The sequence below is a fragment of the Ambystoma mexicanum genome, chromosome 13, assembly GCF_040938575.1.
Source record: "Ambystoma mexicanum isolate Mex_15411 chromosome 13, UKY_AmexF1_1, whole genome shotgun sequence".
Taxonomy (NCBI): Eukaryota; Metazoa; Chordata; class Amphibia; order Caudata; family Ambystomatidae; genus Ambystoma; species Ambystoma mexicanum.
In genome coordinates this window covers 2129318-2145588 of record NC_090938.1, presented here as the reverse complement: position 1 = coordinate 2145588, position 16271 = coordinate 2129318, and the positions used below count along the sequence as shown (strand labels likewise).

Sequence of the window (16271 nt, the reverse complement as noted above, 5' to 3'; positions counted from 1 at the left end):
TGACACATCGCTCCTACAGAGCTTAGGAAACCAGTGTGAGATATTGTACCTGGTGCCACCTGACACATCACCCTTACAGAGCTTCGGAAACCAGTGTGAGATATTGTATCTGGTGCCACCTGACACATCACCCTTACAGAGCTTAGGAAACCAGTGTGAGATATTGTATCTGGTGCCACCCGACACATCGCTCCTACAGATCTTAGGAAACCAGTGTGAGATATTGTACTTGGTGCCACCCGACACATCGCTCCTACAGAGCTTAGGAAACCAGTGTGAGATATTGTATCTGGTGCTGCCTGACACATCACCCTTACAGAGCTTAGGAAACCAGTGTGAGATATTGTATCTGGTGCCACCTGACACATCGCTCCTACAGATCTTATACCTAGTGTGAGATATTGTACCTGGTGCTACCTGACACATCGCTCCTACAGAGCTTAGGAAACCAGTGCGAGATATTGTACCTGGTGCCACCTGACACATCGCTCCTACAGATCTTAGGAAACCAGTTTGAGATATTGTACCTGGTTCTACCTGACACATCGCTCCTACAGAGCTTAGGAAACCAGTGCGAGATATTGTCCCTGGTGCCACCTGACACATCGCTCCTACAGATCTTAGGAAACCAGTTTGAGATATTGTACCTGGTGCCACCTGACACATCGCTCCTACAGAGCTTAGGAAACCAGTGTGAGATATTGTACCTGGTGCCACCCGACACATCGCTCCTACAGATCTTAGGAAACCAGTGTGAGATATTGTACCTGGTGCCACCCGACACATCGCTCCTACAGATCTTAGGAAACCAGTGTGAGATATTGTACCCGGTGCCACCTGACACATCACTCTTACAGAGCTTAGGAAACCAGTGTGAGATATTGTACCTGGTGCCACCTGACACATCGCTCCTACAGATCTTAGGAAACCAGTTTGAGATATTGTACCTGGTGCCACCTGACACATCGCTCCTACAGAACTTAGGAAACCAGTTTGAGATATTGTACCTGGTGCCACCTGACACATCGCTCCTACAGAGCTTAGGAAACCAGTGTGAGATATTGTATCTGGTGCCACCTGACACATCGCCCTTACAGAGCTTCGGAAACCAGTGTGAGATATTGTACCTGGTGCCACCCAACACATCGCTCCTACAGATCTTAGGAAACCAGTGTGAGATATTGTACCTGGTGCCACCTGACACATCGCTCCTACAGAGCTTAGGAAACCAGTGTGAGATATTGTATCTGGTGCCACCTGACACATCGCCCTTACAGAGCTTCGGAAACCAGTGTGAGATATTGTACCTGGTGCCACCCGACACATCGCCCTTACAGATCTTAGGAAACCAGTGTGAGATATTGTACCTGGTGCCACCTGACACATCGCTCCTACAGATCTTAGGAAACCAGTGTGAGATATTGTATCTGGTGCCACCCGACACATCACTCCTGCCTATCGTAGGAAACCAGTGTGAGATATTGTACCTGGTGCCACCTGACACATCACCCTTACAGAGCTTGGGAAACCAGTGTGAGATATTGTACCTGGTGCCACCCGACACATCGCTCCTACAGATTTTAGGAAACCAGTGTGAGATATTGTACCTGGCGCCACCTGACACATCACTCTTACAGAGCTTAGGAAACCAGTGTGAGATATTGTACCTGGTGCCACCTGACACATCGCTCCTACAGATCTTAGGAAACCAGTTTGAGATATTGTACCTGGTGCCACCTGACACATCGCTCCTACAGAACTTAGGAAACCAGTTTGAGATATTGTACCTGGTGCCACCTGACACATCGCTCCTACAGAGCTTAGGAAACCAGTGTGAGATATTGTATCTGGTGCCACCTGACACATCGCCCTTACAGAGCTTCGGAAACCAGTGTGAGATATTGTACCTGGTGCCACCCAACACATCGCTCCTACAGATCTTAGGAAACCAGTGTGAGATATTGTACCTGGTGCCACCTGACACATCGCTCCTACAGAGCTTAGGAAACCAGTGTGAGATATTGTATCTGGTGCCACCTGACACATCGCCCTTACAGAGCTTCGGAAACCAGTGTGAGATATTGTACCTGGTGCCACCCGACACATCGCCCTTACAGATCTTAGGAAACCAGTGTGAGATATTGTACCTGGTGCCACCTGACACATCGCTCCTACAGATCTTAGGAAACCAGTTTGAGATATTGTACCTGGTGCCACCTGACACATCGCTCCTACAGAAATTAGGAAACCAGTTTGAGATATTGTACCTGGTGCCACCTGACACATCGCTCCTACAGAGCTTAGGAAACCAGTGTGAGATATTGTATCTGGTGCCACCTGACACATCGCCCTTACAGAGCTTCGGAAACCAGTGTGAGATATTGTACCTGGTGCCACCCAACACATCGCTCCTACAGATCTTAGGAAACCAGTGTGAGATATTGTACCTGGTGCCACCTGACACATCGCTCCTACAGAGCTTAGGAAACCGGTGTGAGATATTGTATCTGGTGCCACCTGACACATCGCCCTTACAGAGCTTCGGAAACCAGTGTGAGATATTGTACCTGGTGCCACCCGACACATCGCCCTTACAGATCTTAGGAAACCAGTGTGAGATATTGTACCTGGTGCCACCTGACACATCGCTCCTACAGATCTTAGGAAACCAGTGTGAGATATTGTATCTGGTGCCACCCGACACATCACTCCTGCCTATCGTAGGAAACCAGTGTGAGATATTGTACCTGGTGCCACCTGACACATCACCCTTACAGAGCTTGGGAAACCAGTGTGAGATATTGTACCTGGTGCCACCCGACACATCGCTCCTACAGAGCTTAGGAAACCAGTGTGAGATATTGTATCTGGTGCCACCTGACACATCGCCCTTACAGAGCTTCGGAAACCAGTGTGAGATATTGTACCTGGTGCCACCCAACACATCGCTCCTACAGATCTTAGGAAACCAGTGTGAGATATTGTACCTGGTGCCACCTGACACATCGCTCCTACAGAGCTTAGGAAACCAGTGTGAGATATTGTATCTGGTGCCACCTGACACATCGCCCTTACAGAGCTTCGGAAACCAGTGTGAGATATTGTACCTGGTGCCACCCGACACATCGCCCTTACAGATCTTAGGAAACCAGTGTGAGATATTGTACCTGGTGCCACCTGACACATCGCTCCTACAGATCTTAGGAAACCAGTGTGAGATATTGTATCTGGTGCCACCCGACACATCACTCCTGCCTATCGTAGGAAACCAGCGTGAGATATTGTACCTGGTGACACCTGACACATCACCCTTACAGAGCTTGGGAAACCAGTGTGAGATATTGTACCTGGTGCCACCCGACACATCGCTCCTACAGATTTTAGGAAACCAGTGTGAGATATTGTACCTGGTGCCACCTGACACATCACTCTTACAGAGCTTAGGAAACCAGTGTGAGATATTGTACCTGGTGCCACCTGACACATCGCTCCTACAGATCTTAGGAAACCAGTTTGAGATATTGTACCTGGTGCCACCTGACACATCGCTCCTACAGAACTTAGGAAACCAGTTTGAGATATTGTACCTGGTGCCACCTGACACATCGCTCCTACAGAGCTTAGGAAACCAGTGTGAGATATTGTATCTGGTGCCACCTGACACATCGCCCTTACAGAGCTTCGGAAACCAGTGTGAGATATTGTACCTGGTGCCACCCAACACATCGCTCCTACAGATCTTAGGAAACCAGTGTGAGATATTGTACCTGGTGCCACCTGACACATCGCTCCTACAGAGCTTAGGAAACCAGTGTGAGATATTGTATCTGGTGCCACCTGACACATCGCCCTTACAGAGCTTCGGAAACCAGTGTGAGATATTGTACCTGGTGCCACCCGACACATCGCCCTTACAGATCTTAGGAAACCAGTGTGAGATATTGTACCTGGTGCCACCTGACACATCGCTCCTACAGATCTTAGGAAACCAGTTTGAGATATTGTACCTGGTGCCACCTGACACATCGCTCCTACAGAAATTAGGAAACCAGTTTGAGATATTGTACCTGGTGCCACCTGACACATCGCTCCTACAGAGCTTAGGAAACCAGTGTGAGATATTGTATCTGGTGCCACCTGACACATCGCCCTTACAGAGCTTCGGAAACCAGTGTGAGATATTGTACCTGGTGCCACCCAACACATCGCTCCTACAGATCTTAGGAAACCAGTGTGAGATATTGTACCTGGTGCCACCTGACACATCGCTCCTACAGAGCTTAGGAAACCAGTGTGAGATATTGTATCTGGTGCCACCTGACACATCGCCCTTACAGAGCTTCGGAAACCAGTGTGAGATATTGTACCTGGTGCCACCCGACACATCGCCCTTACAGATCTTAGGAAACCAGTGTGAGATATTGTACCTGGTGCCACCTGACACATCGCTCCTACAGATCTTAGGAAACCAGTGTGAGATATTGTATCTGGTGCCACCCGACACATCACTCCTGCCCATCGTAGGAAACCAGTGTGAGATATTGTACCTGGTGCCACCTGACACATCACCCTTACAGAGCTTGGGAAACCAGTGTGAGATATTGTACCTGCTGCCACCCGACACATCGCTCCTACAGATCTTAGGAAACCAGTGTGAGATATTGTACCTGGTGCCACCTGACACATCACTCTTACAGAGCTTAGGAAACCAGTGTGAGATATTGTACCTGGTGCCACCTGACACATCGCTCCTACAGATCTTAGGAAACCAGTTTGAGATATTGTACCTGGTGCCACCTGACACATCGCTCCTACAGAACTTAGGAAACCAGTTTGAGATATTGTACCTGGTGCCACCTGACACATCGCTCCTACAGAGCTTAGGAAACCAGTGTGAGATATTGTATCTGGTGCCACCTGACACATCGCCCTTACAGAGCTTCGGAAACCAGTGTGAGATATTGTACCTGGTGCCACCCAACACATCGCTCCTACAGATCTTAGGAAACCAGTGTGAGATATTGTACCTGGTGCCACCTGACACATCGCTCCTACAGAGCTTCGGAAACCAGTGTGAGATATTGTATCTGGTGCCACCCGACACATCGCCCTTACAGATCTTAGGAAACCAGTGTGAGATATTGTACCTGGTGCCACCTGACACATCGCTCCTACAGATCTTAGGAAACCAGTGTGAGATATTGTATCTGGTGCCACCCGACACATCACTCCTGCCTATCGTAGGAAACCAGTGTGAGATATTGTACCTGGTGCCACCTGACACATCTCTCCTACAGAGCTTAGGAAACCAGTGTGAGATATTGTATCTGGTGCCACCCGACACATCACTCCTGCCTATCGTAGGAAACCAGTGTGAGATATTGTACCTGGTGCCACCTGACACATCTCTCCTACAGAGCTTAGGAAACCAGTGTGAGATATTGTATCTGGTGCCACCCGACACATCGCTCCTGCCTATCGTAGGAAACCAGTGTGAGATATTGTATCTGGTGCCACCTGACACATCACTCTTACAGAGCTTAGGAAACCAGTGTGAGATATTGTATCTGGTGCCACCCGACACATCGCTCCTGCCTATCGTAGGAAACCAGTGTGAGATGTATCTGGTGCTGCCAAACACCTCTCTCCTACTGAGCATGGGGAAATGGTGTGTTATATTGTACGTGGAGCCACCCGACACATCTCTCCCAAAGGGCCTGGGATACACGTGTGTTTTTGTTATGAGTGTATGTGGTTTATAAAGCACAACTCTCGCTGGAAAGCAACGTAGCACTGTAGGTGGGGGACATGGCTGGTGTTACAGGTCGCGTGCAGGACTAGCAGAGGAGCTGGGAATGTTATGGGGGGGGTCAGGCAAAGGATGAGCTCCAGAGGGGAAGAATTGTGGCTGAGGAGCGATCAGTGATTGGCGAGAAGTTCTTTGAAGAGTAGAGTCTTCAGGTCTACCCTGCAGTGTAGGATAGAGGCAAAGAGGAGGGTAACCAGTTCTGGAGACAGTGTGCATAGCATGGAGTGTTAAATGATGTCTGCTACCACCCCACGTGTCTCTCTGACTGAGCCTAGGAAGCAACTGTGCCATATTATATCTGGGACCGTCCAAGACATTTCTATTACAAAGACTACACGACAAGTGAGGAGGAGTCTATCTGGCAGCGTTCAAGATGTCCGTCCTACAAAACTATGAAGCAAAATGTGTTACATTGCGTCTGTGCTGCCTGACAAGTCTCTCCTACGGAGCTTAAATCACAACTGTGTAATATTGTATCTGGTGCTTCCTGGGAAACAAGACTGTTATATAGTTTCTGGCTCTGTAGGACACATCTCGACACACAATGTTCCTTTTACTATGACACCATTTGATGCCTTTTGGTTATAAAACTCTCATTTTCTTTGTTACGTCCCAAACCACTTTGATAGAAACAGAATGAAAAATAACTTGCAGAAACGTTGCTGCTTCTGTGGGATTTTCAAGCATTGTTTTGTACAGCATATGCCAAAGTATTTGACTTATCATTTAATTTTTTATATTGTCAAGTCATGTTGAAGTGTTTTTTTAAAAGCAGCTTTCAATTATTTTAAGTATTGCGGTTTCCCCTAAAAAGGTATGTTAGAAAGCATTACAGTACATATATTGTTAGATAAGACATGATTGCACTCGGTTCTAATTCACAAAATGTTTTTTTTTGTATTTGTGAATGTAAATGACCACAAGAATACAGTAGTATGATTTAGAAATGGAGGGAGGCAATGTTTGGCAGCATTTGGTTGGCAGCCATTTTGATCAGGGCACTGTATGTCTGCAGTTATATGCCGTGTCAAGGATGCCATTTTTCAAAGGGACTTTCGTCACTGGAATTGTTAACCAAGACAAGTGATATGAGCACGTCGCTCTCAAGTACAGTATGTTGGTAATGGTAATGTTTATTTACAAAGCGCCTATACAGAGGCAAGTGTTTCAGAGCACTCAAGGAGGGTGGCAGCACAGGGACAAAACAACAGTCCCTCGGAGCCCTTGAATTTCTGAAGCAGTAACGGTCTGCACAGGCAGTTTAAGTGGTTATGTCACATTTAACAGTTTAGATACAGCAAATAGGTTGATGACGATTCTGCGTTTTTTTCAAGTGCACATTACGGGGTGAGACAAGGAATAACAGACAGAACGATCTGCAGGCAGAGCTGTAAACAGATCGTGCAAGTGCAGGAGGGCAAGGGAGGGGAAGGGGACCAAGTGCACCAGTCGGTAGAGACTGGGGAAGTGCTGAGAGAGAAGCTCTCAAGGATTTGTTGAAAGTGCAGTGAGTGGGTGGGGTGTAGGACCCTGAGGAAAGTGCAAGAGGACTGGCAGGGGTGCCTGGGACCCGTGAGACTCGGAGGTACACCAGGCGGCAAGTCAGTGAGCTAGAGGGAGAAAAGGAAGGGCAGAGAGCTAGGTTAGCAGGATAGGGTGGGAGAGAAGGAAGAGGAGAAGAGGAAGGTCTTGAAGACATCGGGCTCAGGACGGAGGGGGGCAGGGAGGCTGTTCTAGAGGGGGGCCCCGCAGAGGATAAAGATCTCCCCCAAATCTCTGCTTGGAAACCGGCTCACTCGCAGGAGGTTGGAGGTAGATGAGCGGAGGGCTAGGGGGGGACAGTATTTAGGAAGGCAACGCTGAAGGTAAGCAGGCCCCCGGCCCCAGAAAGCCTTGTGGACAACGCAGAGGGTTTTGAATGAGATCCTTGCAGCCACGGGGAGCCAGCCTTCGATTCTTTTTGCTGCAGTTCAGTTGCATCTGTGGCCAATGAGTCTAGGCCCCAAGAGGATGACGATCGCTGGAGAGTGTCCATTTCAGCAGAGCTTGTGAGGTGCACATTCTTGATTAATACAATCTGACTGAGGTTTGTTGATTTTTGTTCCCTTTTTGCTGCTGCTCAAAACACTGCAGTTGCACTAAGCACCCCCTTTTCTGTTTCCCTTTTCGTGCACATGTAGATTCAAAACAGAATGGCGAGGCCAGCGTGGTGCTTTCTGATGAGGAGTGCGGAGACCCAATGCAGCTCTTACCATCCCATGAACCGAAGCGCAGCATGCGACGCTCCAGCACCAGAGACAAAAGCAAGAAGGCCGGCCCCTGCTTCCTCCTGAGTGCCGGAGAGTTCTCCTGTGATGGGGGAATACGCAAAGGTGAGCAGGGGATCCAGAGTCCCTGGGCACGAGGGAACAGCTAGACGTCCCCTGGGGGTGTCAGAAGCAGACGGGAGGGGGGGGGAGGTGCACTGGATGTGCCAGGCAAGCCTTACCCAGTAGCAGAGCAGCGGGAGCCAATTCACACCATTTCATTTTTCTGCCCGAGGCTTGCACAGGGTTACCCTGGAATGAATCCGAGGATAATTTCACTTAGAGGATCGAGGAGAGAAGGGGGAGAGGGTGACATTGGAACAGGCGACTGAAGGACCTGAGAGTAGCCACTGAGCTAGTAGGCAGTGCGGTCAAGTAGAGAGAAGGAAAGGACTGGAGATTGGGCACAAGATGGTCAGGGGAAAAGAAGCCATTATTGGGCGTGGGAGCAAAGGGTACAGGGGGGAGGTGGCAAGATAGAGTACCCTCAAACATACGACACATAAAACAAAATTAAAGGCAAGCATTAAAGGGGGAGAACATGAACTGAGGCAAGAGGAAGAGGAAGAAAGGGGAAACGGTGTAACTCGTGCCAACGTGTTTCTAACCTCTAGCAGAAGTGATGCTGAGGACTGCGCCATCTTTTATATGAATAAAAGGTTTGTAACAGAGAATGTGGTGTTGCCCGTTTAAGGGCGTATGCACTCCGCCGCATGCAGTATAAATAAAAGGGATGTTCCCGGCCGCAACAGAACGACCGGGGAGCCCGAACCGTACACTTTGTGTGCAGGAGGAGGCTCGCGGCAGGTGCCGGTTGTGACCGGAGCTCCATCACAGAGAAAGCCATTAGCACAAAAGATCTCTGCACGCTAAAGTTCAAAACCAAATTGATATTCAACCATCGCTCCTAAAAGGAGATATACGTCATGCCTCTGTCTGTCGACATATATTCGACTTCTTCATTTAACACACAAAAATCAAGCGCTTTCAGGGTTGTCCACAAAGTTGTCAGGAAGTGTTTGCAGAAATCCACCTTTAATGATTATCATTATTATTTAATTTGTATAAGGCGCTAAATCGCCCAAAGGCCTCAAAGCGCACTGTCTGCCCTGGCCAGGCAAGTCATGAAAGATGTAACTTTAACAACACTTGAGTACATGGGCTTGATTTTGTGTTTAATCCAAAGCTAAATAGTCGTGCTTCATCAGTTAACTTTGCTCCCTGGTACAGTCCATCATGCGGTCAGAGAGTGTCTCTTTTGCAGCTGTGGGCCCTCCACGTTTAAAATAACATTTAGAATGATCTCTGAGAGACCTAGGGAGACAGCTGAGTGTTAACACCTAGCAGGAAGCTCATTCATAGAATTAAGAGGTTAACTGAGTCTTACAGAGGTGACTACCTGCCATGAATCTGGTCAAAAGCCAACACCTAGGGCAAAAGTGGCAAAGGAAGTCGAGTGCTTTCCACTCACTTCCGGTAAGCTGTCTGAGTGCATTTGGACCAGAGACATGATTTCAACTTTCAGAAGTTCATGTAAACACTTCTGCCCTCCTCCGAGCTGAGTCTGAGCATGAGTGAGAGCTCAAAGGGACAGGGCTTGGCATTAGGAGTGGCAGATTCTGGAAAGAACAGCGTTCCAGGGCGAGGAAGGGCATAGGCGCCCTGGCAAGGTGGGACTGGCGCTATTCTAGCGCCCAGGGACCAGAATGAAACTGGATGGACGTTCTTCTTGCAACCGGGCAGGGCCCATAGAAGGGGGAGGGGCAGGGGAAAAAGTTAGATGCTAAAAAGTGATTACAGCATTTAACGCAGAACATTAAAAGGGCCACACACAGCACAAAAGAAACTGCCCATACATGAAGGCATTCTGTTTGTGCCCCAGAATCCATTTATTTTAAAAGTGGAGGCCAGGGTTAGATCTCTCCCTGCCAGTCCAGCTGGCGGAGGGAGAGAAGATCAGGGCCAGGGATGTGCGTGTGGTCCGTTCCTCGTCGCCAGTGTTAGATCTCTCCCTGCCAGTCCAGCTGGCGGAGGGAGAGAAGATCAGGGCCAGGGTTGTGCGTGTGGTCCGTTCCTCGTCGCCAGTGTTAGATCTCTCCCTGCCAGTGCAGCTGGCGGAGGGAGAGATAAGGGCCAGGGTTGTGCGTGTGGTCCGTTCCTCGTCGCCAGTGTTAGATCTCTCCCTGCCAGTGCAGCTGGCGGAGGGAGAGAAGATCAGGGCCAGGGTTGTGCGTGTGGTCCGTTCCTCGTCGCCAGTGTTAGATCTCTCCCTGCCAGTGCAGCTGGCGGAGGGAGAGATAAGGGCCAGGGTTGTGCGTGTGGTCCGTTCCTCGTCGCCAGTGTTAGATCTCTCCCTGCCAGTCCAGCTGGCGGAGGGAGAGAAGATCAGGGCCAGGGTTGTGCGTGTGGTCCGTTCCTCGTCGCCAGTGTTAGATCTCTCCCTGCCAGTGCAGCTGGCGGAGGGAGAGAAGATCAGGGCCAGGGTTGTGCGTGTGGTCCGTTCCTCGTCGCCAGTGTTAGATCTCTCCCTGCCAGTGCAGCTGGCAGAGGGAGAGAAGATCAGGGCCTGCAGCGGGCCGAGCCGCGGAGCGAAAAGAAGACAGCACACCAGCACACACTCTCGCTGGCTTGTGTCCTGGACTGACTGCCTTCCGGCAGGGCGGGCTCTTTATTCAACATCCACCTCACGTCACTGCGCTTGCGGGACATGAGGCGTACATAACATTCCTCCTTTTTCCCAACTAATTTCAACGACACAGAAACACATAACTACATTACACAAACAAACTAACTTTTAATGTGCAATCTAGTTCAGCACAGTACTGCACTCTCCGCTTTATCATTTTACCACTCATAGGGCCTCATTAGGAGTTTGGAGGTAGCCATGCCGTTCTTACCGGCATGGCTACCCCCAAACCGGGTACCGGGTCCCAAAAATAGGGAATTACTGAGCCAATGCCGACTTTAGAGGGCCCGGTAATTCCCATTCTCGGGACCCGGTACAACCCCATTCCCATTTGAGCCCCCATAGGGCTCAATGGGAATGGGGAGGATGCTAACAACGGATCCGTTGATGATGTGTCCGTTGTTAGCATCCTGGTTTGCTCGCAGGTGGCGGTATGCACGTCTGATCTGGACCAGACGTACATTCGGCCACCCGCGAGGAAACCCGGAATGTGGCAACCCGGAATGAACAGTGCCAGTACCTTACCAGCACCATTCATTCCACGGCCACCAGCCTCCTAATGAGGCCCATAGAGTCTTAGCCTCTCGGGAGCCTTCCGGGCTGCCCTTAGGTCATACCAGCCAGGCCTTGACAGAGGAGCTGTCCCCGGGCCAGTTCCCCCTTCTTGCTCACCTTCATCTTCTGGAGATGCTTCATTCGACATTTCTGCTTGTTCCTCAGGTTCTCGATTCGGGGTCACCTCTGTCTCGTACCGGTGGTTCGAAATGTCTGGTGGCGGCTCTGTCTCTGCCTGTGACGGCCTGTCCCCATCGGTCCACATTTGTCGGGCACCCTCTTGAACCACGATGCATTTCTGGTGATCGACTGGCGCCCATGTGCCGCTGTCAACATTGTTCCTTCCGTCCGGATCACTGTCCAGGGTGCACTGTAGTAGCGTGTCTCAAGCTTGGTCTTTGTGGGGTTTTGCAATACCAAAACACAGTCCTCGACCTGGTGTACTGATCTTCTTGCATGCCTCTTAACACTCATGTGTTCATTTGCTGCCACTCTCCTTCTTTGAGTACGATCGCTGTCGTAGACGTCCACTCCCCTACTTGAGTGGTGTGGTATGGACGAGTTTACCAATGTCCCGTACATGAGGTCTGCTGGGGGCAGACCTGTGGAGCTGTGGGGCATCACTCGATAGTTCCATAGGAATCTGTACAGATCCACTCTCGAGGGGCTGCATTGGGCCCTGGATATGCGCAGCACCTTGTTAATGGTCTTAATCAACCTCTCCACATCGCCGTTTGCCTGTGGCCACCTGGGTGTGATGTGGTGATGTTCGATGTGCAAGTCGTCCAGGTATTTTTTTTGTTCTATTCCCTGGAATCATGCGTCTTGGCAGTCCATGTGTTGCAAACATCTTCGTGAGTGCAAGTATCACAGTTTCCGCTGCCCTCAAGGATACAATCTCCACTTCTGGGTATCTTGAGTGGTCGTCCATGACTCCCTCTCCGCCGATTGTATGGACTAAGGGTTTAGCGGTGCTCCCATGTTCTGGTAAGGGAGGCAGGACGCAATGATTTGCTCAACCTTGGTGTTGATGTGAGGAATCCACACCCGGTGTCGAATGCTGGCCTTTGTCCTGACCATTCCCTGGTGGCCTTCGTGTGCTAGCGCCACAATTCTGTCCTGCAGGCTGCTGGGGATCACAATGCGGGCTCCCCTCAGGATCAACCCTTCGCTGGTGACAGACAAGTCCTGTCATACAGGGAACATTCCATTGAGGAAGTCTCTGGCTGCTGGCGTGCGGTTGTGTACATGGCGAAGAAAAGATTTCCACTTGCCCGAAATGATGGTGTTCTTGATCAAGTCGCAGCAGGGGTCAGTGTGCATGGCCTCCCCGATGTCTTCGATGCTGACAGCCTTGGGTTTCATGGTGTGGATGATCTGGCATATGTGCTCTTCTCTCTCCTCTGCTTCACTTACTTTCCCTAGGGTGGCAGCCCTCGGGTGTCTGGATAGGAAATCCACTGGATTGTCTGTGCCCGTTTGGTAGGCCTGCCGTCTCCAGCCTGCTGAGCACCAGCTTGAGGCGACGCATGTGTTCTTGCCTGTCGCTGGCGTGGATGAGGATGTCATCACTGACATTTAGCACTCCTGGTATGTCTTGAATTACTTCCCAGGTGGCTTCCTGGAATACCTCTGCCGCTGAGGAGATACCAAAGCACAGTCTCTTGTACCGGCGTAGGCCCAGGTGCATGGAAAAAGTGGTGATATATCTTGAATCGCGGTGCAGTTTTAGCTGGTGGTACCCAGCATTCAGGTCCACTTTCGAGAAGACTTTCGACCCTGTGAGGTCTGCAATGATCTCATCCAGCGTGGGGGTGATGTACCGCTCCCTTTTTATCACTGCATTAGATAGGCGGATGGCAATGAAAATCCTTACTTTCCCTGGTTGCTTTGACTTCTTCGTTACTACCATGGGAGATACCCAGGGTGTTGGTCCTGTAACTTGCTCGATGATGCCTGCCTTTTCGAGTTGTCGTAGATCCTTTTCGACCAGGTCTCTCCTGTGGAATGGGGTCCTTCTGTGGTGTACCGCTCGGGGCTGTCCAATCTAGTCGATGTGAAGCTTTATGAGTTTGCCTTTCAAGCAACCGATGCCGTTGAGGATGCCCGGGTACTTCTCCAGGAGGTTAGAAAGGTCCTTTGAATCTGTGACGTCGCAGATGAAGTGGATCAGTCCTAGGTTCTAAGTCTCCCGCTGCATCCCCACTAACTAGGCATTCAATTCCTGCATTAACAATGTATATTTTTGACTGGCGGACTCTGTCACCCCTGTTTACTGTCATTCTGAAACGTCCTTCCACTGGTAGTGGGGTCTTGCATCTGTAGGCAAACAGGAGTGTGTATTTTGGCTTGAGGCCAGGTCGGGGACGCAGTGTCCGGAACATTGCTGACGGCATCACATTTACTGACGCTCCAGTGTCTATCGTCATTTGTGTCTCCTGGCCCTGTACGGATACAAGGCATTTGCATCTTCTCTGTCTCTTCCTCTGCTTTGTGCTGCTGTGCTCGAGAGCAGAGATTAGATATACCTTTCTTCTTCTTCTCGTTCGTTCAGTTCCCGCATCCGACGCTGGGTCGCCATCGTCATCTCCGGATTCGTCTTTCGACGAGTTAGCAGTCTCTATGCGACGCATGTCTGCCTGCTTCGTCTTCTTGGGGGAGGCTCTGGCTTGTTGCGGTTGAGGTTGTGGGCGTTGAGGCTGCCCTGATGATCTGCAGACACATGCATAGTGATCCTTCCAGCCACATGCCCCTGCACCATCCACACTCGGTGGGCCCCGGGGTCCTTGGTTGCCACCGTGGTGAACTGTTCGTGTCACTGTACTCCTCCTTTGGTGCTTGGCGGTTGGCGATCTGTGCTATTACTGCTGTCGTTGGCACCAGTTGGAGCTTCTGTAGTGTGGTGCCCATGTGTGCTGCCCTCACGTACGACAGCTCTCTTTGGCGCCCATATATGAGGATTCTGGGTAGGGGAATGCCCTCTTCGCCCAACACCATCCTGCGCAGGTTCTCCGAATGCATGCCGTTGATGATCTGGCATCTTATCTCCTTCTCAACGTTGTTGAATTCACACAAGAGTGCACGTTTTCTGAGTCTTGTGTTTTAGGCTTCCAGTGTCTCATCCTCCATCTGCAGTGTGGTACAGAAATTGAAAGTTTCGTAGTCCGGGTTCAATTGTGGCATGAAATGTGCTGTGAGGGCGTCTTTGGCCAGTTGGTAACTGTCTGCAACATCGCCGATGACGAGCGTGTTGAAGATGCGTAGGACGTCATCACCCACATTCAGTAAAAGGTGTGACCTCATCTTCCTGGGCATTGTGATGTCCTTGCAGTCCATCACCATCTCTAACTTCTGGATCCATAGTACCCAGCGGGGTCCCACTGATGATGAGTCGGTTTAGGGGTCGAAAGGCCCCAACGCAGCTGTAGTCCCACCATGTTCGAGGCGATGGCGCAGGCAACATTTCTGATGCGGCTAGTCTTGATGGAGTGCCGGGTCTGGGTGTGGAAAAGCCAGTTACCATGGTGTCTTGGTGTTGGTGTTACCCTGGACTGTGTGTGTCGCAGAGATGGATTACTCCTCACCTCTGGGTATGCTCAGTGTATTGTAGAGCTTTTTTGGGGGAAAATATTGGGGAGATATGTTATTGGGTGGGGGATGGTATTCCCCCACTGTGTCTCCAAAAATTCACCCTTGCCGTGGGCTATGGGCCGAATTGTGGCTTGGGAAGCTGTTGTGCGTGTGGTCCATTCCTCGTCGCCAGTGTTAGATCTCTCCCTGCCAGTGCAGCTGGCGGATAGAGAGAAGATCAGGGCCTGCAGCGGGCTGAGCCAGGGAGCGAAAAGAAGACAGCACACGATCTCGCTGGCTCATGCCCTGGACTGATTGCCTTTCGGCAGGGCAGGCTCTTAATTCAACATCCATCTCACGTCACGGCGCTTGCGGGACGTGAGGCGTACATAACAGGCAGATAGGCACTGACCAATTGACGGTATGCACAGACTGAAAGCGACATTTAAAGTAAACAGTAACTTCGTATGACCACTACATACTTAAAAAAGAAAAGGAGAGTAGGGGGAGGAAAAGGGAGGGGAGTGACATGAAAGGAAAAATGGGAAATCGTCATAGCTAAACCAGAGTCACATTCTGGGAACCTAAGCACTAATTCAGATTTCAACATGTTATAACATACATGAAGAAATCATTCACAGAATCACACTCACACCTTGTCAAAGTCTCTGCTGAGATAAGAGTGCCACACTCAAACCTTGTCGAAGGCTCTGCTAAGGTGAGAGTACCACACCCACACCTTCTCGAAGCTCTGTAGAGATAAGAGTGCCACACTCACACCTTGTTGAAGGCTCTGGTGAGATGAGAGTGCCACACTCACGCCTTGTCGAATGGTCTGGTAAGGTGGGGTGAGAGTGCCATACTCACACCTTGTCGAAGGCTCTGGTGACATGAGAGTGCCAAACTCACACATTGTCGAAGCTCTGCTGAGATAAGAGTGCCACACTCACACCTTGTTGAATTCTCTGGTGAGGTGGGGTGAGAGTGCCACAGTCACACCTTTTCGAAGGCTCTGGTGAGGTGAGAGTGCCACACTCACACCCCATCGAAGGATCTGCTGGGTTGAGAGTGCCACACTAACACCTTGTTGAATGCTCTGATGAGGTAAGAGTGCCACACTCACACCTTGTCAAAGGCTCTGCTGAGATAAGAGTGCCACACACACACCTTGTCGAAGGCTCTGCAGAGGTGAGAGCACCACACTCACACCTCATTGAAGGATCTGGTGAGGTGAGAGTGCCACACTCACACCTTGTCAAAGGCTCTGGTGAGGTGGGGTGAGAGTGCCACACTCACACCTTGTCAAAGGCTCTGCTGAGATAAGAGTGCCACACTTGCACCTTGT

General features: G+C 50.3%; 1 protein-coding gene across 6 annotated transcripts in view; it reads left to right on the top strand.

Moving 5' to 3' along the window:
- Positions 1–16271, top strand: part of KCNC4 (potassium voltage-gated channel subfamily C member 4) — a 430144-nt gene that overhangs the window by 196861 nt on the left and 217012 nt on the right. For all 6 annotated transcript variants that reach the window (XM_069632972.1, XM_069632971.1, XM_069632967.1 and 3 more), the window contains exon 4: positions 7990–8181. In XM_069632972.1, the coding sequence (XP_069489073.1) occupies positions 7990–8181 (192 nt within the window). The remainder of the gene's footprint in view (positions 1–7989; positions 8182–16271) is intronic.